General features: G+C 42.2%; 1 protein-coding gene across 2 annotated transcripts in view; it reads left to right on the top strand.

The window, feature by feature from the left end:
- SMG7 (SMG7 nonsense mediated mRNA decay factor) overlaps positions 1-26,500 on the top strand; it is a 77,274-nt gene that overhangs the window by 3,163 nt on the left and 47,611 nt on the right. For both annotated transcript variants that reach the window (XM_060232412.1, XM_060232413.1), the window contains exon 2: positions 25,832-25,863. In XM_060232412.1, the coding sequence (XP_060088395.1) occupies positions 25,832-25,863 (32 nt within the window). The remainder of the gene's footprint in view (positions 1-25,831; positions 25,864-26,500) is intronic.

The following is a 26,500-nucleotide window of genomic DNA, read 5'->3' as shown; positions in this document are numbered from 1 at the left end:
CCTTTGAATTGAGCCTGGAAGCAAATTGGAAGCCAGTGTAGATGGAACAAAACTGGAATGACATGTTGTAAATACCCACTTCAGTCAGCACTCTGGTAGCAGCACTCTGTACCAAATGCAGCTTCCAAGTGGTAATTGCAGTAATGCAGAGGTCCCCAACATTTTTGAGTCTGTGAACATCTCTGGAATTCTGGCATAGTGTGGTGGGCACAGCCACAAAATGGGTGTCATAAAATGACCGCTGCATGAGGCAGAGGCAGCCACAAAAGGACTGCCACCATTTACCTTCACTTACACAGTGATTTGTGCTGTGGTTGCAGCTGCCGCCAAAGCATTGTTTTGAAAAATCTGCACAATCAGATCTCTTTTGGCCAGTCAGACACCTTGCTGGTTAAAAGCCCCACTCACTTTCTAAGAATACTTGACAGGCGCCAGAAATTGTGTTGAAGGACAGCATGGTGCCCACAGGCACCATGTTTGGTACCCCTGCAGTAATCTAATCTAGATGTTGCCAGGGTATCCACCACAGTGGGAAGATCTTTCTACCCAGGAAGGGCTGTAGCTGGTTCAGCTGCCAAAGCTGATGAAAGGCGCCCCTGTTTTAGCCAGCCTCCAAGCTATGCACCTGCTGCTTTAGAGGGAGTACAACCCCATCCAGAACAGGAGATAACCGACTTCCCAGGTCTGACCTTCCCCCATTATGATTAAAATTTCAGCTTGTTAGCTCTCCAGAACTGCCTCCAGGCACCAGTTCATAGTTTCCACAAGACCACTGGTTTCTGCTGGTAGTGTGAGAAAGAGTTGAGTGTTATTTGCATATTGGTGGCAACTGAGCCCAAATCTCTGGATGACCTCTCCCAGTGGATTTATATATGTTGAAAAGCATAGGGGACAAGATGAACCTTCAAGAGCCACCCTGAGCCTGCTTGGGCGGGATATAAACCTAATGAATCAAATCAAGAATGCTGTAGGCCAGAGGACAAGGGGCAGAGTAGCAGCACCATTCTCTGAAACCTGCCCTTGAAGTAAGACCAGATCCGCTGAAGAACAGTGCCTCCCAGGCCCAAAAGATGATCCCAAAGGATACTGTGATTGATGGTACTGAGAACTGCCGAGAGAGCCAAGAGATTAACAGAGTCAACCCCCCCCCCCCCCCCCGCCCGATGCGTCTCCCGCACATGACTACAGCCATTTCAGTTCCATAATCAGGCCTGAAACCTGATTGGAATGGATCCAAACAATCTACTTTATTGAGGAATTCCTGAAGTTGGCTAGGCATCACTCTTTCAAGCACCTTGCTCAGAATTTGTATATTTGAGACAAGTCTCCTGGGTCCAGAGTAGATTTCTTTTCCATGACCCTTTGAGTTTTGGCACACCAGATTCAGCTACCCTCTGAGAACTGACCTTGTTTGCACTTGGCCTATAATATAAACATTTGATACAAGCTTGCTTTTGAAGTTTAGCTGTTGAGATTCTCACAGTATTGTTCTTAGGACTCTAGAAGATGGAGTCCTCCATAGGGCAGGTGTAGCTTGTTGCAGACTTTCAAATTAGGTTTTCTGAAGGGTGATTGGTACTAGTGAGAGAAGAAGGGAGGACTTAGGAATCTGTGAACAGTGTTTAAATCAAAGTGGGAGTCCCCGTTTAGTTTCAAGACACGCTGGCATGCAAGTTCAAGACACACTGACGTAAGTTTCACTGTGGCATTACAGATGAACTTGCAATACAATCTGTATTGCAGCCATGTTGGTCTGAAGCAGGGGAACAAAGTTTGAATTCAGTGGCACCTTTAATACCAATGAAGTTTTATTTAAGGTATACGCTTTCATGTGCAAGTACGCTTCTTCACAGAGCTTATACCTTGAATAAAAGCTTATACGTTGACTTTGTTGGTCTTTGCTGGTTATGCAGCAGCCATCAGTTGGGTTTGCAGTGTTTTCTGTTTGTAACTGGGGTAGTGTCCATAGCAACCATGCCGCAGCAGTCAGTGGGAGGTGTTCTGTGGAGGTGGTGGCAGTGTACTGTGATGGACAGGGCTACCGGAGCCAATCAGGGGCCATCTCAGGCAGGGGGCAGAGAAGGGCAAGCCTCAGGAGTTTGGCTCATTTTCAAGAGTACACTCCATCCGCTTCAAAAGGCCAACTCTTATCAGCAGATCTAGACACCTGATAGTGGGGAAGGGGTTTGAGCTGTCTATTGCTGAGGGCACTTTTGCACCACTCTTGCCAGTGGTGGGGCAAGAAAGGGGGCTACCGGGGTGGGCTCAGATGTGAGGACATGCAGTCCCACCCTCAGGTCCCTCCTTGATGGAGCAGAGGTGGTCTTGGATTTCAATGACTGTCATTTTTGTTCCAGAGCGATCAGTGCCCAGAGACTGGCATTTCAGATCTATTGTGCATTCATTACTTCCATGTGTAGTGATGTAGTTGTGATGCAAGTCACCTGTTATTCCTGCATGCCAGTATGTCCAATGGACAACCCCTCCAAAACATTGAGTCCGCTTGCTGCATTGGCCCCTCCAACTGTTGGCACTAAGGACAACTGTAATCCCCCTGCCCCCTCAGTGTTACCTTTGTGAATTTTCCCCCGCTGAGTGACAGAAGCCCCCACCCCCTGATCAGATATACAGTTATGAACTTGGTTCATTCACTAAAGTTATTTCTGACCTTCCCCCTTTCCCCTCCAAGTGACTTACATCATTCCCCTTTACTCTGTTTCACACTTGCAACAGCCTTGTGAAGTTGGTTAGGTTGAGGGTGTGTATCTGGCCCACGGCCACCCACCTAGCTTCCACGGTACAAGTGAGGAATGAAATCTGGGTCTCCCAAATCTAGTCTTCCGCTCTAAACACCACACCAAGCTGACTCATTCACCCAGACCACCCTCTGGCCCCTCCCCATTCACACAGAAGCCTGCAAAGTGAGGGAGGGAGCATGTCCGTGCCTTTGGGCTCCTGCTGTGTTTGGCAGACGACTATGACCAGCAGGACCTGCACTACCATCCACAGCCACCCAAGGCACCTGAGAGCTCTCCCTCTTAGACATGTCCTCAGGGAGCCCTGGGAGGGTGACAGATGGGCTGGAGAGGGAGTGGGGCAGGAAGGGATGTGGTGTTCCTGTCATGTAGTCAGAACTCAACAGCAGAGACACAGGTGTGGCACAACACAGACTTTATCACACTGCAAACTGGCAAGGTGTGAAGACTCCATTGGCTTCCTCCCTCGGGCCGCGGGGAAGAGGATTGAGGATCCCCAGTGTGGCATGCATCTAAGAGGAATATCATCGCAGGTGGAACTTGGAAGGGCTGGCAGGGTGCTACACTTCACTTCAAGAGAAGGGTTGGAACAGTAGACTGAGCAGAGTGGATGGGGGTGGCAGGACTTGCACACCAAGAAGTCTCCCTGTTGAATCTGCACCTGCAAGCAAGTGAAACATAGATATGTCCAGTCATGCCATTCTGAGCTCAGCTGTGAATGTGTTGTCCTGACAGGCTCTGCAGATGCAGCCTGATTTGGGGGCAGGGCTGGCTCACTACAAACTCCCCTTAAGGCACATGATGGTGCCATGCAAATTACATTCACCCGTCCTGTTGAAGTGCTTATGGATTGCCAACAATCCTTCCACAGTAGCTGCTGCTCAATGCTGCGATTCTGCATGAAAATGAGTTAAAGGGTTGCATGGCAAGCTAGTTCGCCACATACGGTGAAGCAGCTGTCCTCAAATCATATATACACACTCTGTCCTTTGCTAAGGGTGTAAACCAAGCAAATAAGGAATCATCCCCTCCGCCCCCAAGATCTCCCGGAAAGCTTTCCTGGGATTTTTCCCCATCGTATGTTAGGGCGTTGCACAGCCATGGCTTGTGCCACCCCTTCACGAACTCAGTGCTAGGTTTGAGTGCAGACAGAGGGAAGCAGGTTTGGAATTGTTGGCCTTGCTTACCTGTCAGTGCATGGTTGCCCATTTAGTTTGAGCCTCCATAGGTGGTGTACCTGTTAGGGTTTTGAAATGGGAGAAGGCAGTTGCTGTGTATGGACTTTGTTCTCCTCCTTTGGTGTTAGCTCTAAGTGTTCACCTTGTAGTGCTAAATGCCCCCTCTGCTTTCCCCACCACCAAAGTACCTCGCCACTTGCTCTAAGTCCACACAGCAGGGAGCTCCGAGATGAAGTTCCATGCCACACACCCTAACTGCTGAGTTGTAAGATGTTCCGGCTGCCTTTTTTTTTTTTTTTAGGGGGGTGCAGTTGGGTGCTGGGAAGGGGGGCTTGGCTCCCTAGGGAGGGAGGTGATTGACTGAACCTGTAGTTGGCATTCTGAGCTCCTCCAAGCCTAATAGGTGACTCTTCAGTGGCAGGAGGACAACTTGAGTTTTCAGTTCAATTATTGCCTGTGGGGCATGCCATGCTCTTTTTTTGGCATGTGCTGCACAGCCTTTAACTTTCCACCTCTGGTGGGGGCATTCCCAAACTGAGAGGCTTCAGGGAACAAACTAACTCTGGCCATGTCCCCCAAACCTCCCACAACCATGCCAGTGGAGGGGCTGCTGTGGCCCTCCACGGTGCCCAAAAGTGACAGAACGGTGCTGGGGGCCTGTGCCATTGTAGCTGACCCTTACACTGGCATATCTCAGGCATACGCTGATGCAGTTAGCTCCCTGAGTGCTTTCAAACACCCACCCCCTGGATTGCACTGCTGGTCACCATATTCTTCTTTAAGCTGTGTACATGTATGGAAGATTCCCAGCTTGACAGTGCCAGGTTTTCTGTTAATTCTGCTACCATCTCCTTCAAAATAACCAGTAAAAGGAGTGCTCTCAATTCTTGTGTCTTTTGTTATCGCTAGTTGTTTTGTATTCACTTTTACACACATTTCCATTCATCTTGATCAGTGTAAGTTGGTTCAGATGGCGCTTTGGTTGAGGCTTTACATTTAAAAAAAAAAAAAAAATCTGGGGAACAGCACTGACCTGTGTTTTAACTTGGTCATACTTTAGTCCTGTGATGATACATTTGATAGACATCCATGAGTTAAGAGCTGTTCCTGCCCTCTTGATATGCAGAATAGTGGTACGCAGATGAAGATTTTAAATGATTATTTGAGGTTTGGAATACTGTTGCAGAGGTATAGCTGTTGGTGATGGTGGACATATTATGTTAGTGGTACAACTTAATTATAGAGAGCTTTACTTTCTTTAAAACTCATTTATGGTTTGTAACCTGATGTATCCCAAAGGCTGGGAGTGAGTTACAGTATGTTAAAAGCAAGTGTGTTTGTTAAGTGCTGTCAAGCTTCTGACTTATGGCAAATCTGTCTCTAAAATGTCCTGTCATTAAAAGTTGGTAGCTTCCTTTTGTAGTTTCAGTCTATCTCATGTTGTGTCTTTCTCTTTTTGTGCTGGTTTCAACTTTTCCCAGCATTATTGTCTTTTCCACTGGCTTTTGTCTTCTTACAAAGTGAACAAAGTACAATAGCCTCAGTTTAGTCATTTTAGCTTCTCAGGAGAGTTCAGCCTTGATTTGATCTAGAATCCACTTAGTTGTCCATGACATCTGTAATACTCTCCTCCAGCACCACATTGGGGTTGGACTAGATGACCCTGGAGTTCTCTTCCAACTCTATGATTCTGTAAGGGACCTGCTTACTATCAGCTTTCTTCACTGTCTATCTTTCACATCCATGCACAGCAGTGGGGAATACTGTGGCGTGAATTAACTTGATCTTGGTCACCAGCAACATATCCTGACACTTATGGATATTTTCTAGCTCCTTCATGGCTGCAATTCCCAGTCTCAGACACTTGATTTCTAGGTTGCATTCTCCCTTTGGGTTGATGATGGAGTCAAGGAATAAACAGTCTTGAACAATTTCAGTTTCTTCATTGTCAACCTTAAAGTTGTGTAATTCTCCAGCAGTTATTAGTTTTATCTACTTTATGTTCAGCTGTAATCTTGCTTTGGCTCTTTCTAACGTTCAGCAGTAGTTGTTTCAAGTCTTCCCTTTTTTTCTGTCAGTAATATGGTGTCATCTGCATATCTCAAATTGCTAATGTTCCTTCCACTAATTTTCATTCCACCTTCATCTAAATCTAGTTCAATTTTCTTTATGCTGTATTCTGCATATGGGTTGAAGAGACAGGGAGATAAAATGCATTCTTGTCTGACACCTTTACCAATTGGAAACCGTTCTGCTTCTCCATATTCTTTGGCCTCTTGTCCGGATTACAGGCTGTTCATCAAACAATCAGATGCTGTGGCTAGCCTGTTCCTTTTAAAACCAACCATAGCTTTTCATGATCCACACAGCCAAAAGCATATAGCGTACAAATGCTCAGTCCTCATTGCCATGTCTTGGACAACCAAAACCTGACTGCAATAAAAAAAAAGAAGGCTTGCACTACTTCTGGAGAGCTCATTGTGGCTTTGACATTCCAGGTAAGGGATTTCTGCTAGGTGGTCAAGACAGGTGTGTTTCTAGATGGCTTTCTAGCCCTAACAGTGCATAGACAATAACTTCATAGTGGCACTTCTAACTGATCTCACAGATGATGGAACATATAGTGGAAGCATCATCTCAAGTTTGGAGTGTTCATGGCTTTCTAGGTCAGGCTTTGACAAACTTTGTTTTGCTGTAGTAGCCAAGTGAAATATTTAGGATCCAGATTAGTTTTTCAGACTTCAGAATATTGCATATTAATTATGTATTCCCTAATTATTGCCAGCACATAACCTAACCTCTTCAGTTTCTTATAATTTTATTTAGCCAATAGCAAAAGTGTTATGAATAAACTCAGTGATAGCCCTAGTTTTCATCAGTACAACAAAAAAAGCTATCCCTAGCAACTTCTCCCCTAGTTCTGATCATTCCCTTATTGCTTTAAAAGTTCAATTTAATTGAATATTGGAGCTAGTATGGAAGGCAGCTGGTTAAGAAATAAAATTCATCCATTGCCATTGAGTGGTATAAAGTTTACACATAAATAAGCAGTGATGAAAACTTCATGTCTTTTTATGCTAAACAGCAAAACCTTATTTGAAATGATAAGCTTTGTTGTTCTTGTGGATAGAGACTCCAATAAAATCATTGCTAACAATGCTAACATTGTAATGAAATTTCTAGGCGCCATGTTGACGTGATGCCTAGGATTTGTCAAGCTCTGTTCTGGGTCATGACTGTATATTTATTTGAGCCTAGAAGGCAATGCAGGGAACAATGGAGTCTCGCTGTTGTAATATGTTCCTCAGGGCTTGCTCCATCAGAAAGTGGGTGTTAAATGTTTTTTATCTGTTGGAATAAAGCAATGATTACTTTCCAGAATAATCCAGTTGAAAATACCTCAGCTCTAGGAATCCATATTGCATGTGTGCGTATTGCTCTCTTCCTTTTCAGCAATAGTTGCATATTTGGGTGATATCTGTATCAACAGTTCTTTTTGTGAGCTGCCCTGAGCCTGCCTCGGCGGAGAGGGCGGGATATAAATCAAATCAAATAAAAATTTGTTAGGCTGTACTTTATAAGCCCTTTGTAGTGTTCCCCACCGCAATTGTTAATATATTCTTCTTATGTCAAGTAGAGAATGAATGGTGCAGAAGACATTCTAATCCCTCCCCTCAATCAGTGTCTTCCAAGAAAAGTAATCAAGCTGAACTGAGGAGTAATTGGCTCCTACTCTGATAGATGAAGATCATGTGGTAGTTTACCAATGTTATTAACAGTGGTATAAGTGTAGGACAGATACTTATAAAAGGTTATTGTGGAAGGTGAATAACAACATTGAGATTGCAGGCAACAAAGCTGAGCTAATGAGAGACCGAGGTGAATTTCAGTCAGGCCATCATGACATTGTGATAATACAAGTATTTGAGACTTAGGTAGGACAGTCTGTTTTTAAAAAGGCCCTGTGAGCATTTACAATGATCAACTAGATTGGTCCCTTGAAAAATCCAGGATGTGTTCATGATATTTTCAAGACCTGAAACAGCCATTTTCTGGCCGTCTTCAACTGGAATTAGTATGCCTGTGAATCAAAGCCATTTTTTTTTCTTTAGGAGCTCTTCAGCACAAAATGACTAGTTAATTATGCCTGTGAACATATACCAGGTATTTGTCAAACTGGGTTAGGAAGCAGTTTCTAAAACTCACCAGAGATGGGTGGGCAGCTTAATCTTTGGCCAGTCTCCCAGACCCCCTCTTGTTTGTAGTATGTATTCTATATTTGTCTTCCATGTTTTCAGTTGGAGGGGGTGGTAGAAAGAAGAAAGTTGTGTTATCGGTGTGTGTGTGGGGGAATATAGCTTTATTTTTTGCTCTCTAGCAACTCTGGCCAAGTTCTCTTGGCACTAGGGTGGCTTTGAGCACAGCCTCCATATCAGGTTTTCCATTTCTGTTGATAGGTTTGCCTTATAACATGGAATGTGGTGAATAGAGGGGACGAAAGAGAGGATTGTGGTAAAGAGAAGGGACTAAACAATGACTAATTTATGACATGTTGAAAAAAATATAGATGGGACTCTGGAGAATAGAACAAAATTTGAGTCCAGTGGCACCTTTAAGACCAACGAAGTTTAATTCTGGGTATAAGCTTTTGTGTGTGTGCATACAGGCAAAAGCTTATACACAGATTTAAACTTTGTTGGCCTTGAAGGTATCACAGGGCTCAAAGTATATTCAGTCCAAAAGGACTGCCCACCTGAATATGTTTGGGGAATAGTAGTATTTTGAAAGTATGTAGAGGGACGGTGGCTTAGTGATAGAGCATCTGCTTGGTAAGCAGAACGTCCCGGGTTCAATCCCTGGCATCTCCAAAAAAGAGTCCAGGCAAATAGGTGTGAAAAACCTCAGCTTGAGACCCTGGAGAGCAGCTGCCAGTCTGAGTAGACAATACTGACTTTGATGACCAAGGGTCTGATTCAGTATAAGGCAGCTTCATATGTTTATATGTTCATATACAGTGATATTCCTATGTGTACTCTCTGGACAGCAAAACTATTGCTTGTCTTTGGAGTCTAAGATTTGAAAAGGTAAAAGCAGGCAGAAACACTAGTTTGACCTTATGATCCCTTCTTGTGGTAGCCCTGAACTTGTTATCATAGAAGTGAGAAATTGCTTCAGTATTGTGTGTGTCACACTGTATATCAAGTGCCTAGGTCTTTGGTAGGTTGCTGTGCCAATGCAGAATTGTAACTGAGTCTCAGTTCCCGAGACAACTTTTATAAATGGACTGGATGCTGTGCCATTGTGGGTGACATTCTACCTCTGTTTGACTTTTTGGGATGACAAAGCCTTAACAATGGCTTAATTGTAAAATATCAGTATGACTTCATAGTTCCTCGAAGTCATGACCACCAAAAACTGGATTCTTTAATTTCCTTTGTACCTTGCAATGAGTAAAGTATAAAAACTTCTCATAGTTTACATGTAGAAACAAAGAAGATTCATGCTGCATCTTAAAGACTAACAAATATATTGTGGCATAAGCTATTGTGAATTTCAATAAATCTGTTAGTTTTTATGGTGCCCCAAGATGACTTTGTTGTTTTTTGATGACTGCCACAAACGAATACAACTTCACCTTTGGAATGTTGCATACAGTCTGTTTGGTGTCCCCCATTCTGGAAAGCTGCTTATCAAACTGGGAGTGCTGCATAAAAAGCACTCTTTGAGGACCAAGAAGATTTCCTTCCACAATCGTGCCTCAGCAATTGTTCCTCTGAGCTTTCCATTCTAGTGGATGTTCTAAGGGGCTTCTTCTGAGGAATTAAAAATATGCGGGGACATTTGGTAGCTTTCCTGGCTTGATTGCTGCATGACTGACAGGGATGGTTTTTGCCACTTCTGTCGCTTCCTGATGAGTTCAAGACCTGTCGCCAAAGAGTGCTGAGGCGTGCTGTTAAATGAAAGCTTCATACTAATGTTAGTGGTCCCCGGGCATTTGGTATGTGAAGGCAGTGCTAATTAATGGGGGACTGCCGCAGACAGTGGCTGAGTCCTGCTGCTGTCTCAGTGGTCTTCAAAAGGTGGCTTTGCAGCATGTTCCTTAATAGGGGGATTATTACAACTCCCATAATGCTCATTCCAAAATAAACTGATTTTTTTAAGGGTGTTACAAATGCAGATTAGACAGAAGCATATTCATTTTATCCTTTGCCTTTTATTGCCACTGTTCTATCAACTGGTTACATGTAAATATATCCTTCATCGTTGTGGTGCTTTTTGGCTTGATTTACATTTGAACCCTAAACCTACTAGACAGAAGTGGGGGGAATTGCACTGAGACGATGAAGCTGCCAAAAAAAAAAAAAAAGGTCACTTTTCTCTGGCTTCACTTTTAAAATGTTGACGATGGCAGTGTAAAGCATATCTTCCATAATGAAGTTCAACTGGTTTTTATTCCTCATGTTCTCCTTAAAGTGTGACTGTTGCCTTGCATAAGCTGCTTAGAAGAAAGCTGAGTATTGTTTTGTGCTTCGGCTGCTTCCCCTTCAGTCCAGTTGATGAAGATGAAGATTGTGAGCTCTCTTGCACTCTTACTGACTGCTTTTCTTTTCACTGGTGCCTGTGTTCTTTGGGGATCACATTGTTTGAGTTTGTGCTATATATGTTACCTTCCTGGGAAAGAAAATTAAGTGCATAGGTTGTAAGAGTAGCTATATTGAACGCTTTGTATATTTAGATGTGTATCTATTAGTTATGAAAGGGCTTGTCTGTTCAGGCATTGTTTACTAGTCTTGGCCTGCCTTGTAAATTGTAAGTAGTCAGCCACTGACACACAGTTATCTGCATATGTCCCCCTGTTTAGTGTCAAGATAAGTTTATACTTGGTCCTGGGGACACAAGCTACTTCTTCCCTGGCACAAAACGGTGGAGGGAGTGTGATGAAGGGCATGTGCTTAGGCCACTTCTCAACTTCACTTGGTATGGCAAATATATGTCTATGGGGGAATGAGAGCAGTAAAGAAGTTACAGAGAAACAATCCATTGCTGGTTTGAAAGGGAGAAGCGGCAGCTGATATTTTCCAAACGATGTTGGTGGCTGAATATTGTGACAAGCTTGTAGTTATCTCCACAAATGCTTGGCTTGTGATGAACGTCTGTAGGGTGTATTCTTGAGCATGCTGATCCCCGTGTGTTAATTCTTGCATCCCCATCATATTCGATTTCCTTTCCTGCAGTCAGCGGACTTTTTCATGAAATAGTGTAGTGGTGAGGTGAACCAGCAGTCTCTTTTGCATGTACGGCAGAAAATGATCCTATTTTTCAGTTCACCGGTATTGAAACTCCAAAAGAGCTTATACTGTGTACCTTAGATCCTGTGCTGTTTGCAGGCAGTTGCTGGTGGCTTTGAGTTTAAATGTGAACTTAGTTTTTTGTATTCTGTCTTCTCAGATGGTTGACTATAGCAATTATGGGATATAGGATGGCTGATCTACCTTTCACATCATATTGAGTCAGTCTGTGAAAGGTATAATTCTTAATTTCACATTGTAATGAAATATCCTCTTTAAGACTTCTGGAAAGCTACCAAGTTACATTAAAATGTGCTTTGATAGAAAAGTTAAAAATATAGTCCTGGGGACTTGGCATTTAAACTAAAAACTGTATCACATGTTGGATGTGTAACCAAAAGAAGGTGGGTAATTCACCACTTAGTACTGAATTGGAAACATGTCATGAGCTAGTAAGCTAAGTTGATGTAACTGGACGGTGATAAAATGGCAACTTAGTCTGTGCACACCTGCTTCCTCCAAGTGCACAGCTCCGGATTAGCATTTATCCAAACCAACTTGTGGACATTGTGGACATTTCTATTGAAGTTGGAAAAGGAGTGATACAGCATGAGGACTTAACGAGACGTTGCCGTTACAGATTTTGGGAATGTGGCTATTGTAATTTGAAGTATCTGGTTTACATTTTGATAACTTTGTTGTGGAAATAATTTGAGTAATAGATGTTATATACATGTTGCATTGCTTTATTTAGAAAGTAAATATACTATAGACTTTAATTTTTTCAGTTCATGTTTCAGTCTGGTATCAATCACATTGAAGCCTGTTAGAATTCTCTATTTAACACATGCTTGCATGGAGAAACCTCATGAGTGAACATCAGAAGTATAGTAAAAATGGACTTGCATCCCAACATTATGCTGTATCTAAGTGCATTTCTGTATTGTTCAACATTCACACAAATGTTTCTGAGTCTTAAATTTCTCTGAGGGTTTTTGGAATTGATTTGGCTGGAGTGTAGGAGGTCTTCAGAATGTATGCATGTGTGTGTGCATTCTTGTATCCATTTTTTATAGTCTGTGACCAAACAAGACACATGAGTCATTGGTTTAAATTTTCAGCATGTGCCCATTGTATTTAAACATGCTTTGCACATGTATCAGCCCATTTCTGAATATTATTAGTATGCCAGTGTTTGATCCGGGTAAGTCTGTTGATGACATGGTAATGGTACTCAGGAAATGGCTCACATTTGTGGAAAGTACACACAAATATAATAGGATGTACCTGGATTTTGTAAATTAGTTATCACTTTGCCTGTGGTCCAGCTCATGTGTCTAACCTGGGGTGGCCAAACTGGCTCAGGAACCACATGTGGCTCTTTTACATATATTGTGTGGCTTTCAAAGTCTCCATGAGCCCCGTGACACAGAGTGTTAAAGCTGCAGTACTGCAGTCCTAAGTTCTGCTCACAACCTGAGTTCAATCCCTGGTGTGGAAGCTGGGTTTTCAGGTAGCCAGCTCAAGGTTGACTCAGCCTTCCATCCTTCTGAGGTTGGTAAGATGAGTACCCAGCTTGCTGGGGGGAAGCATAGATGACTGGGGAAGGCAATGGCAAACCACCCTGTAAAAAAGTCTGCCGTGAAAATGTTGGGAAAGCAGTGTCACCCCAGAGTCAGAAACGACTGGTGCTTGCACACGGGACCTTTTCTTTTTTTCCCCTCAAAGTCTCCACTCCACTGTCATCCAGCTTGGAGAAGGCATTTGTCTCTTTAAATCACTTTGCTGAGCCAAGCCAGCTGGCAGCTTGGAGAATGCATTTAAAGGTAAAGTTCCTCCATCCCTTCCTTCCTTCCCTCCCTCCCTCTTCTCAAACATCTGATATTTATTCTGTGGCTCTTACGTTAAACAAGTTTGGCCACCTCTGGTCTAGCCTTTGTCAAGTTTGATTAGTTCATTTTTTGGTATCCAGTTGCAGCTGTCTTTGGGATGTAAAGACAAGAGATGTTCAGAAGCAGCCCATTGCCTGCCTCCGTGTAGCAACTCTAGACTTCCTTGGTAATCTCCCATCCAAGTACCAACCAGGGCTGACCTTAGCTTTCAAGACCTGACAAGATCAGGCTGCCTTGGCTATCCTGGTCAGGGCAGTTTGGTCTTCCTCTCAATCTAAAACACCCCAATGATAGCCCACTTTTTGTTTCGTATTAGCAAAATGTATATTTAAAAGTAGGGGGCCTGTGCAGAATTGGAGGGGGGGAAGCAACTGCTTGTAATGTTCTGACTCTTCTGGAGTATTCTCAGTCCTCATCGGTGCACACTCAGTCACACACACATATTTCAAACCTAAGGTGTCCCCTCAGTAGGTAGAGACCCCCACTTTAGGTGGTTCTCTATTCTGTTTTTAGCATTCACACAATAGGCATCCAGTTAACCATTAGATGTAGTGATATCTTTGGAGGGAGAATTTGTATCTATTTATTCTGCCCCTCTTCAACAACCCTATGCTGTAGATTGGGGAGGAGACACTTGTACTTGCTATTCTGAATAACATTCTCCACAGAATTCTCCTTTGACCCGTTAGGGACGCTGACTGTAATTTCCAAGTAATGTTGTTGTGGGAGGAATTGCCAAAATGAAGAGCAAGAGTTGGGGGGCGGGGGTGTACAGGCCAAAGATGCCAGCTGCCAGGAAGCAAGGGTTGGGACAGGAGCTCTGACAGCAGGTGTTTGAGCTTCAAGGTTAAGACTATTTTTAGGGAAAAGTAGACAAACATAGCATGGCAGTCTGTTTATGCTTTGAATACTATCTCTACAAAAAAAAAGGTTTCCTTCAATTAACAGAAAGAAAAAGAAAATTGGACCTCTTGCTAGCTTATCTCTACTAATTGAAATCTTTGTCCTCATGACACAATTAAAATTATTCAACATATTTTTGTTTAAGCTGTTAAAGAAAAATGGAGTGATGAGCCCTTGGTTGAATGCAGTTCTCACTGCAACGGGTTCAGTACAGATTTTTAGCTGACATTTTATCAGTGGATAATTAGTGCATGGGTTTGAATTCCCTTACTACTGAATTACAACATTTGCACACCCATTGTAATTTGCTGGCATTTTTAAATGGATACTGCATTTTGTGTACTTGCCCCTGAAAAAGTGTATGTATGTGTTTTGGAAGATGAAAGAAACCCCCCAAAATGTCATATAAAAACCCAGAGGCATCTCTGATTCATAAATTTGTTGATGTATGTTTTAATTTTAAAGTGTTTTAATGTAGTAGATTATCAGATGAATAAGATATTTATTTATGTGTTATGTTTACAGTCTGCTTATCTGACAATTATTTCCCAATATATCGGTTATAATTTCTCTGGGCTGGTAGAAGAGGTCAAGGTGTCCTTTTCTTCTTCTTACTCAGAGCAGCTGATATTCTTATGGAAATTGATATTTGCATGAATGTAGCCAGACCTTTGCAAAGTGGTAATTTACCATAGTGTGCATGAAACTATAGTGTGAACCAATAGTAGGGTTTTGCCAGAACAATACAGGTGATGATTTTGCACCTGAAGAACAGGGAAGGAAGAACACAGTAAAGTTTTTTTCCCAGGTTGGCAGGAAAGACAAATTATCAGTTCATTATATGAATTAAGTTTTTGCTTTAGAAAACAGCTACTTGATAAAATAGGATTGCCAGGTCCCTCCAGGTACAGAAGGGAGGCCCAGGTTATGCCACTAGCAAAATGGTGATGTCACTTTTGGAGTGTACAAGAAGTGATGTCATCAGTTGGTATGTCCCAGTCATTGTTGCCTGGATGTTGCTGATGAGGTGAGTTGCTTCCAGTACACACCGGAAGTAATGTTGCCATGTTGCTGGAGACATGATCTGGGCCTCTCTCCTCCTGGTAAGTCCCCCTGCTGGTCAGCTAGTTGCCAGAGGGGGTGGGTGGGGCCTGGGGGCAGAGGATCCCCTGCCTCCAGTGGGGGTGGTGGTGCTGGCAACCCTATGATAAACTGAATTTACCCAGTGATAGTTGAGTCCCAGATGGTTGGATCTGATGTCACTGGAGAGGGAAGCCTAATATACGGTAAGTGGAAGCCCGCTGCCTCAACCAAAGGCCTGGCAGAAGAGCTCTGTCTCACAGGCCCTGTGGAACTGTAATAGGTACCACAGGGTCCTGATCTCTTATGGAAGCAATGGGTTGCTGTTCTGGCGTTGGCTATATTTAATACAAAATACTAAATATTGAAACAGTCAAGTTTTTTGAGAGCCTGCATCTGAGCAAAGTTTTCACTTTAATTACCTGTTAAGAATGTGTGTGCCACACTCCCCTAGTTGTAATGAGTACAGCCTCTCCAGTGGAAATGCTTGGGTAAACTCTGCTAGTCTGATGTTCCACCCAAGCTCAGCAAACTTTAGGTTGTATCTAGTAGTAGCTGGTGTAGGTAGAGAAATAATAATAATATTTTATTTTTATATATATTTTTATATATTTTTTTTATTTTTTATTTAGAATGACCTCTCTTTTTGAAAATAACTCACTGGAAGGTTAAAGGCCATGTAGGTAGACCTTCTCTGAATTATCATTGTTTGATATGTACTGATAGTATGTTATAATATTTAGAAATGGTGTCGATTGGTCAGTATTAGCTTATATATAGTTGAGCTTTGTCTAGATACGTCAGATTGTACGGATTGCCTTTTTACCTCACTTTACAACTTTTCCACCTCTGTCCTGCATGTCATACACATGGCATGCATTTGATGTGATCTCTGTTTTGGAGATCTGTAGTCCACAAAAGCTTTACCCATAATGAATTGTTTAATCTGTGCAATGACTCTCTCTTGAGTTGGTTCTGTGATGATTTTATGGTTGCACATTCCCCTCCAAGCCTCACTGATCCATGTCACCTCCATCCAGGTTGCCACTATTTTGCATTGTGATGTCTGCACTTGCACAGATGTTGTGTCTTCCCTGAGACTTGTAGAAACATCTCCCTTTCTTGTACCACTATTTGCATTGTGATGTCTGCACTTGCACAGATGTTGTGTCTTCCCTGAGACTTGTAGAAACATCTCCCTTTCCTGTACCACTATTTGCATTGTGATGTCTGCACTTGCACAGATGTTGTGTCTCCCTTGAGTTTTATAGAAACATCTCCCCTTCCTGTACCTAGCTGTACTGTGCAATCTTTTTATCTGCTCTGAGATCAAGTTCAGAATTAGACACAAGTTAGCCACTTTGGGTTATTTGGATAAAAGGCAGAATATTAAAAAAATGTTAATAATATTCATTAGGAGTTGTGGCCATGCTTCACTTCCTCCACATGTCCTGAGCTATGAATATCCATGATATAGGGAAGGTGAAAATCTGCTATACTTGAGGAAATTGTAACATGAAAGGCTTGATCTTCTGTAACAGCCTTTGATCGTTAAGTTTGATGTTATGATAATTCTGGCCTTGTGTGCACAACCTTTTGTCTTGGGACAACAGTCGCTTAACTTGCTTCAGTTACTGGTGTGTTCATATGCTTAGGGACGGCATGTCAAACTCATTTGTTATGAGGACTGGATTTGACATAAATGAAATCTTGTAGGGCTGGGCCATGTGTGTCATAAAATTATTGCCAGGTGGCGGAGATATAAACTTTATAAAGGACACAGACAAATACAATTAAAGATTTTTGTTTTTACTTAAAACATGGTTTACTTAAAACATTTGCACACTTGCAATATTTTGTTCAACAGTCACTGATAACTGACACCTTTTGCTTTGAATTATTGCATCAAAATCTGGAGATTGCTGTAACATTCTTGAGTATGCTGTTCAGATATGTATCTAAGTTGCAAGCCAACTTTTGATTTATTGACATTCATTACAGAAATCTCATAGTCAATGCTCTGAGCCTAGGAGGATCCAGGGGGAAACATGAAATGGTTGGGCATTGTGAGCTTTTGTACAGAAGTTGTTTTGTGTGCTGGTGAAGAACAAGTGAAGGCAGCTTGACACAGACTTAGGGCTATGTTTTTATCCATCAAACTATAGTTTTCCCCAGAAAAATAACTGCAACTCCTATGAGGCAGTGCAAGAACCGAAAGACAGCAATGTATAGAGGTCAATATCAGCCTACTATCTGGGAAGCCTAGGTTCAAAATCCCCAGTCTACAAAGGAAATGTGGTGGACACACATTCTCAGCCTAATCCACCTCACTGGTGACTTGTTCCTCATCTAAATAGTTCACATTGCTTTCCTACTGAGAAAGACTAGATAATGAGGACATGAATACAATGAAAAGGGGGAGGGGACCCAGTTGCACTCAGGAGAGCCCTGGTAAAACAAGTTTAACAACATACATGCACACACTCAGTAGCAAGGTAGAAGGCTATTATCTTGAATAAAAATATGTTGATCTTAAAGGTGCTTTTTGTATTTCTCCTGTATGATTGAGGCAGCTGAGCAAAGCAGCATCTCCCTCTTCCCTCTCCTTCTTCCCTGAGGGAGGAGGAGCCTTAGCCAATGGAGGAGCTTGACTTTGTAGCTCTGCTGTGCGATTGAGAGAGCCTGGCACCCCAGGCTCTCAGTCACATAGCAGAGCTCCATTGGCTGAGGCTCCTCTTCCATCCTCCTCTCTTGGGGAAGAAGGAAGGAGCAAGTGCATGCTTTGCTCAACTATCCTCAGTTGCACAGGAGAAATACAAAAAACACTGGCAAAGCAAGCTGTGACAAAGGAAGACAGGAGAGAAGGATGCAGACAACAGGCAGATACTCATGGGATGCTTACAAGCCCTGATTTAAGGAGTAAATCCACTGCTGGAAGCAAGATGAGTCATCACTTCCTCCTGGTGAACTCAGGGACTTGGAGAACACCTCCGTCATGTCTTGAGGTAAATATAATAGAGGTACTTGAGTACAGCTGAGAGTTCCACATATTGCAACAATGATCTGTACATAACCCAAGAGAGCCACTGAAGGATGTAGATGAAGCACCCTGGAATTCCTTCAGATCAGGAGCTTTCTATTGAAATGATAACATCCTTATAACAGCTGTGTCAACAAAGGCTTCCCTGAACAGTTCCTTTAGCTTGTGTTGTGGAATGTCCATCCCCTGCCCTCCCATTGTTTTGCTTGTTCATATGATTCCTTTTTGAAATGACAGGCTTGTTATTAATATAGGCATCTTGTAATTAATTTTTCCCTTTCAAAAAAGTAATTGGCCACATAATCATTCATTAGTTATCCCTTTCTGAGTCCTAACCTTGTGATGGTTTCTTAATAATTAAAAGGTTTCAATCTTTTTGGATTCAGTCATACTCAAATAGTGGTTCTGGGTACTTCCTTTGTTGCATAATAACAAGATGAACAAGTCTGAATTACCTTTTCCTCCAAAACGTTCTGCATCATGTATACAGCTCACAGCATGGTCATTAGAGCAATGTCTATCTCAGTTGTTTCCTTAATAACATGGATCATTTTCTAAAATGTTTGTATTTAAAGATGTGTCCACCACTGTACAACTGTGTCTGTTTCAGACTAATCTTTCCAGCAGTTTTCTATCCATTGCATTTTGGAATCTGAAAAAGTTCTTTAAAAGTCCCACTGAATACTGCCTGCCAGTTTTCTTCTGCTAGCTCCATATTTAGATTTCCCCACTTTTTCATAAGTGCCATTTTTGCTTCTAGTGTTTCGTGGGGGAAAATGTTATTTACTCATAATGCTGTTATCCATGTTGTTAGTATTCTGTAGCTTACTTTCAAAGTTTTTTGATGATCTGAAGACACATAATTGTCATGTTATTTTCTTCACTGTTTCCTGTACCCAGCGTGACACTTTGATGTTCCCTGCTAGTTCTTGCTATTTATCTAGTGCAAGTAGCTGTTGGCTCATAAGACATTCAAGATTTATTTAGCTTTTGTGTTTTGATTCATAAGATACTCAAGATTTTATATACTTAAACACTCCTGCTCATTCATTCATTTATATTTACTTAAACCTGTTTTTCTCCTGCACTGGTAATTGAAGAAGGTACATGCATTTTTTAAATAAATAAATACAAACAGGCATTTTGAGCATGGTTCCAGTAGGTGTTGGGATATAAAGTTTACCCAGGTTCGAGTTGATTATGGCAGCACACCTCATATATGGTCACAGGCAAAGAACCAGGAGCCCTTTGGCTTATGCCTTTGGACAAATACAGGCTTGGATCACTTGTGGAAAGGGAAGGGGTAGATGCTCAGGCAAGGATCCTGTTCAGCTGGGTCGGATGTTCCCAGTTTTCCTCTCCTTCCAGCTCTTACCACTGGTAAACATTCTTTGGTTGTTAATGTTGTCATATTAATTAAACACTATGAAAACCAAGCTAGTGAGGATGCTCCCGCAGAGATGTTTTCCTGTACTCGGAGATGTTTCGATTTCATGCACTTTTATTATTCTTCCAAATTACCTGGGTTGGTTTACCTGGATGCTCCTTAATTTATCATAACTCACAGCAGTATCTCATGCCTTTGCTTCAGCTAGTATCTTCCATGCTTTCAACAGCTCTTTAAACCTGATTATAGTTCTTCTCAGGGGCTGGTAGTCAGATCATGTGGAAGGGGTTCTCCCTGGTTTCTATTGCAAGCAAGATAAGAACATAAGAGAAGCCATGTTGGATCAGGCCAATGGCCCATCCAGTCCAATACTCTGTGTCACACAGTGGCCAAAAAAATTATTTATATACACGCACACACATATATATATACACACACACTGTGGCTAATAGCTCCATATTTTTATCTAACCCCCTCTTGAAGCTGTCTATGCTTGTAGCCACCACCACCTCCTGTGGCAGTGAATTCCACATGTTAATCACCCTTTGGGTGAAGAAGTACTTCCTTTTATCTGTTTTAACCTGACTGCTCATCAATTTCATCGAATGCCCACGAGTTCTTGTATTGTGAGAAAGGGAGAAAAGTACTTCTTTCTCTACTTTCTCCATCCCATGCATAATCTTGTAAACATCTATCATGTCACCCCGCAGTCGATGTGTCTCCAAGCTAAAGAGCCCCAAGCGTTTTAACCTTTCTTCACAGGGAAAGTGTTCCAAACCTTTAATCATTCTAGTTGCCCTTTTCTGCATTTTTTCCAATGCTATAATATCCTTTTTGAGGTGTGGTGACCAGAATTGCACACAGTATTCCAAATGAGATCTCACCATCGATTTATACAGGGGCATTATGATACTGGCTGATTTGTTTTCAGTTCCCTTCCTAATAATTCCCAGCATGGCGTTGGCCTTTTTTATTGCAATCGCACACTGTCTTGGCATTTTCAGTGAGTTATCTACCATGACCCCAAGATCTCTCTCTTGGCCAGTCTCTGCCAGTTCACACCCCATCAACTTGTATTTGTAGCTGGGATTCTTGGCCCCAATGTGCATTACTTTGCACTTGGCCACATTAAACCTCATCTGGTGTCATGAACCTAGGCTGCCACTGATGACTGCTGGTGCTCCTGTTCTAGTTTGAAGATGTCTGCAGTCATAGTCAGTGACCAGTAGTATTCTTAGCTGCTCCGTCAAATCTTGCCAATCCTATATAATATGCACATAGCTTCCTTCTCAAATCAAAATAAATACTTCTGTGTGGGCAGTACAAGTGTCTCTGAATCAGAAAACCTAATGGGCTAGATCCTACAAGCTGTCAGTAGGAGATGCTGATAGTTACATATGTTCTGATTTGTATGCTTTGAAGGACATCAGGATGTTTCTGGGATCCTGACAGCAGTTTTTTCCCCAGGTAAGATAGTCATAAAATGCACAAAGAGGTTAGAGAAAACAGAGACAGATTTCCACAAAGAGAGCCATTTGCCTACCTGCCATGGAGGGCAAGATGTATGGCTTTTGTAAAACATGATCTGGATATTGAGATGTGTGGAATATGCACTCTAGGTTGATTGGGAGATTGGGGTTTCATCTCTCATCTGGTGCAAGTTTCCTAAAACTGGGAGAGGCTTCCCGCCAGCAAAGGCAAGAAGGGCTAAAAAGACCTAAAACATCTGTTAGTCTTTGTTCAAACGCTGGGGGTTGAAGTCTGCATACAGAAAGCGGGGGCAAGGGGGGATGTTGGAAGTAAACCTTGTGTATTGTTAAGTTTAGCTTAGAGTTATATTTTCCTATCTTTCTGATTAAATCTGTAACCGGTAGGCATGATAGCATTTTCCCTGCCTTGTGCTGTAGTGTAATCTACAACGATAAAGTCTCTTCCCTGTTTAAGAAAGCAGACGGTGATTCAGTTCTTTCCTGTGCATCGTAGAACACTTGCTTGTGCTTACACTGGGAAACTGCCCTTTGTACTTACCTTTTCCAGTGTTCCCCAGTCACTGGTAACATGGGAGGTTGGATTAATAACTTTGGGTGGTGGCACAATGAAGAATATGTTCTACATGCACATGGACATGCAAGTAAGCACACATAGGCTCAGGGTGGTTTATGACAGCAGGTACCGCATGCGGTCCTTCCCCCCAGTATTTCCTTCTCACCCTGAAAAAGTTCATTCCTAAGGTTTCAGGACCCAGGTGGATGTAATAATCGTGTCGGTAGGGGGATGAAACTGCTCTTCCTGCCTCTTCTGTCAGTGCAACCATCAGATGGGAAAGGGAAATTTTGTCCCTTTTCCCCCTCCCCTCTGCAGCTCCCCAAACTGCATGGGTTGTAGGATTCATGGGAAATAATCCTGATCTCTGTATTCAGAGGTTGTGGGATCCAATCCAGTGTCTCCACTTCTGTCTGTCTTATGTTTAAAGTCTGTTCTAAAAATACTCCCCCTCATAGAGGTTCCAGAGATATCTTGGTCATGAGAGATTCCTAACTATAGGTTGGCTTTTGCACAGCATCGATCTATTCGCAAGAGAAGTATGTTTCTTTGTGACTGAAGTCACCTGGCCCTTGGACAAAGTTGTGTGAAGTTTTTGCAGTTACACCTAAAGTTAATTGCTTCTTTTATCAAGTAATGGTTTTTGGTTTTGTGGATGCTAGAATTGGCCTAAGCTTGTGACCAATTCGGAAGCATTGAAGCACTCTAGTGATGTTCACATTGCAAAGCCTTCATTTCAAACATAGTCCAACCTTAGAAGCAGGCCTCATTTTGGGCAGGAGCTCACAGGAGCAGAGCTCCAGAACCTCTAAATGTTATTGTGCTCTTTCTTTCTCCGCCCCCCACCCCTGTACTTGCTTCTGGGTGCCATTGTTCAAATCCCCTGTGAGAATTCTGCTGAACGCTAAGATTTGACAAACTTTCTAATACTTTTCCCCACACACAAAAAAGGGAAAATGATCAAAACATGTAAAGCAGACAGATGGAAATCTTCATCATGCCACCGTGGCCACATAGGAAAAAGTAATTTTAAAAGTATGATGGGAGGAAGGTTTTAATATGACAATTATAATTCAAGAAGCATTTTAAGGTAGATGCTGAGCTGATTATAATTCCACTGATGTCAGGGTTGTGTGACCTATGCAAATGAGTTGTGCTAATGAGCTCTGGCACCTCTTTTTCTATGAAAAGACCCCTGCTTAGAAACAGTAATAGGAGCTATATCTGGGATTCTTCCACTACTTAAACAAGAAGGCATCTCTGTCTATAGACTAATAAACATAAATTAAAATGCAGGTTACACATCTATTTCATAGACAGTTTTTCCCCCTCAGGGTTTTTTTTTTAAAAAATGTGTGTTTTTCTTACTGGATTTTATTGAAACTGCCAAGGTTGTGTCCTATCCACTGTATACCTGTTCATCGTGATCTGATGGTTGCCTAGATCTGGAAGATATCACCTTTGGGGAGGAAAAATTTGCAACATTGTTGGAAGACACTAATATAAGATCATTATTTTTATTTCTGAAATCTTTTTTACTCTTAAAATATGAATCTCTAGGGACTGTTTGCTGATGTTTCCTTTCTAGCCACTGTGTTGGTATGGGCTGTGGCTTGGAGCTCTGGACTTTTCTGGATGAAATGGATTTTCTGGATCCATTTCAATCTGGCTTCTGGTCAGGTTTTCTGGGACTGGGAATGCTTTTGTCGCTCTGATGACCTTTGTTGCGGGGGGGGGGGGGATGGGCAGGGAGAAAACCTCTTAGCAGCTTTGATGCTGTCAGTCATGGTGTCCTTCTGGATGGGCTGAAAGGGGTTAGAGGGCTTGTTTTGCAGATGGATCACAGATGGTGAGATGCTGGCAGGGTAGCTAGCTATTTGCTTCCTTGTGCTGTAAAGTCCTGAAATCTTCTTTCCATATTGTCTTTGTGAAACTCTGGGGGAAGTTGTCTAGAAATGTAGAATAAACGTCTCCAATACATGGTTTGAAGCTCTGCTACTCTTTTTCTAATCCAGGACTAGCCGTCAGGTCATTGAGTGCTTCTCTGTGTCATTAATGGGGTGGGGAGGATAAATGAACTCTAACCAGATGAATGAGCTACTTTGTGCATGGAGGCAGAGGAACCCCAAACCCAGTGAATGTATTTGTCTTGGGTAGAGATCACGCCTTCCTCTTGAAAGACAGGGTTTTCTCAGTCTGAGAGCGCTCCTGGATGTGGCTTTTCTCCAGAATGCCCAGGTACTAGTTTTGGGCAGAGTTCTGTCCTCTGTGTCCCTTGAATTATTTTTATCATGTGGATGGATTGCTATGCTGTTTTTGCATCCTTGTAAATTCTGTTTCTTTGTTAGCTTCGAGTCAGACGCTTCGAGTCTGAGGAGATAAGGCAGACAATCAGTATTTAATTTTTTAAGTACCATCCGTGGTATAGAATACATTTCACCATTTTTAGCTTGTACACAATGTTCTGGATGGCAGCGATTTTACTTACAATGCATGCCCTGTTAACTGCTCAGTGTGACTATTATAGCACAATCTGGGGCTGCAGTTGAAGATGACTTGACCATCCGAAGCGTCCCAGAATATGGCAGCCCATTTGTTACCTGGAGATGCTCGCAGGGGGCATGTTAACACCAGTCTTACAGGTGCACCACCGGCTTTCTGTTTTAGAGAGCCTCAAAAGTAAGTGCAAGGCACTGGGAAAAATGAAAAGATTCTCATTGCTTCAGTTTCTCTAAGCCCAAGTAAATAGTTATCCCCTTATCCACCCTTCCAAAGTCTTGCATCGTGTGGAGAGATATGGGGAAGAAATATCTTGTATTATACCTGGATGAGTATGATACCTGGATGGGTCACCAGAGAGATTTATGGGCTACCAGTAGCTACTGCCTTTGTGGGACTTTCTTCACAGCTTGGCAGTATTTTCAGCACTAGTACAGATATCTGACATAATTGCAAAGAAGGTCCACATTAGCACTATTTACCAATATTTACTGGATCACTTCTGTTATATTTGATAGAACCAGAAAACAGTCTGCTTGGTACTGCAAAATCCTTAGGCAGAACTGTGACTGCTCTCACATGGAAAGTAGGTGATATTGTTTTGAAGTCTAACTTTTATTTCTGTGAAGGGTGTAATCTTAGCCAGATATGCTCCAGTGAGTCATGGAGAAGAGCTGACCAGGGTGCTAACCTTTTATTCTGTGTTGCATTATTTGTTTGGGGTATATAAACTTGGCCAATTACATAAAACGTCCCCTCAAAATGCTCTTTGGTCAAGAGCTAAAAGAGATACTTGCTGTTACTTTGAACCTCCTGTTCTGTGTAAACTAGACTCTTGAAGACCTCTGTGTGGAATAATGTTGAAGCATATTACATGAGGACTAGAAAAGTTAACAAGTTGTGTCAGTGACCACCCAAGGAGATACAGAAACTGGGATACATTAGCTTAATTTTAAAATTAAAAAAAACAAACAAGTGAGCAGCTAGATGTGAGAGAGGTTGAAAGAAGGGGATACTTTCTTGTCTAATGCTTCACACTAGGAAGTGGTATTTGAGCTGATCAAACCTGCATCAGACTTCCCATCAAAAGGAGTACCTGATTTTTTGGAGGAGTCAAGGCCACAGAATTACCATTGCAGTTAATCTCATCAAGTATAGGGGAGGTTGGATGGTAAGCAGTAAACTCAAGGAATACACCTGGGTACCACTATTGTAGGATAATCCCGTCAGCCACCATCTGGGAGGTAACATTTGGAACTCACCTTTTCCATATATGTTGTCAGTACTTGTATATGTTCTAATGCTGATACAAGACCTCGTAATAGAATTAAAATAGCATTAACACTTGGATCTAAATTTCAGGAAAAAACTGTTGGAACTTTGGCAAGACTGCATAGCTGAAAACTGAGCAAGTAGTCTTCAGGGATGCTTAATACAGTGGAAGTGGAGGGTGAAGAAGACTGTGATTCGCTTGAATAGAAATATTACAATGTGGGCTAGTGTGCCTTTCTAGAAAATTGCTGATTAGCTAATCTCAGCCGGTTGGTCTGACAGTGACCTGCATTTGAGAACCTCAGAGTAGGTCACCTTATTATTCCTCCTTAGTATTTTATAGAAAATACTAAATCAACATTTTAAATTCCAGAGAAGCTGCACTCAGTCAATAAAGAATTGGAGACCTGAGTTCTGCATGGCCTCAGTTGTTTACCTTCATCATCAGACGTTGTTTGTTGTAACTCTTTCTGTTGTGCTTTCTACTTGCAGGCAGGCAGAAGTCCTGAAGGCTGACATGACAGGTAATGAACTTTATCTTTTACTGTAAAACACTCAAAAACGTAGGTAGCCTGCTTCTCCATAACCATGATATCACAGTGCACGAACTTGTTCATCAAGTCCTACTTTTCCTTCTGCCTCCAGTTGAGCCACCACCAAAACTAAGAAACTCACCCTCTCTTCTGAACCTAAAAACAAATGCAGGAAAGTACTAGCTTCTTAAAACTATGTCCAAAAAGACCTCCACACCAGAATAATATCTTTGCTGCAAAGTAAGCAAATCCATGTATTGGCACCTCTGTTTTTTAATGGATTTGTATCTTAGACTTTCCCAAGCTGGCTCAGAACTGTGTACATTGTCCTCTCTCTTCTTCTATTTTACCCTCACAACAACCTTGTGAGATTTGTTAGACTGAGAGGGTAGTGGCGGGCGTTGGGCAACCCAACAATCTACCTCACAGGGTTGCTGAAAGGGGAAAAAATGGAAGAGGAGAGAACAGTGTACACCATCCTGAGCCACCTTTGAGGAAGGGCAGGATAAGAGTGTGCTAATTAAACAAGGCTATCCAGTGAGCTTCATGGCTGAGTGGGGCCATGCACCTGGTATCTGACATCCCAACCCAGGTATACCATGCTGATTCTACACCTGCACCTCCTTCA

Source organism: Heteronotia binoei, chromosome 2 (assembly GCF_032191835.1).
Source record: "Heteronotia binoei isolate CCM8104 ecotype False Entrance Well chromosome 2, APGP_CSIRO_Hbin_v1, whole genome shotgun sequence".
Lineage (NCBI taxonomy): Eukaryota > Metazoa > Chordata > Lepidosauria > Squamata > Gekkonidae > Heteronotia > Heteronotia binoei.
This window is presented reverse-complemented; position numbering and strand designations above follow the sequence as displayed.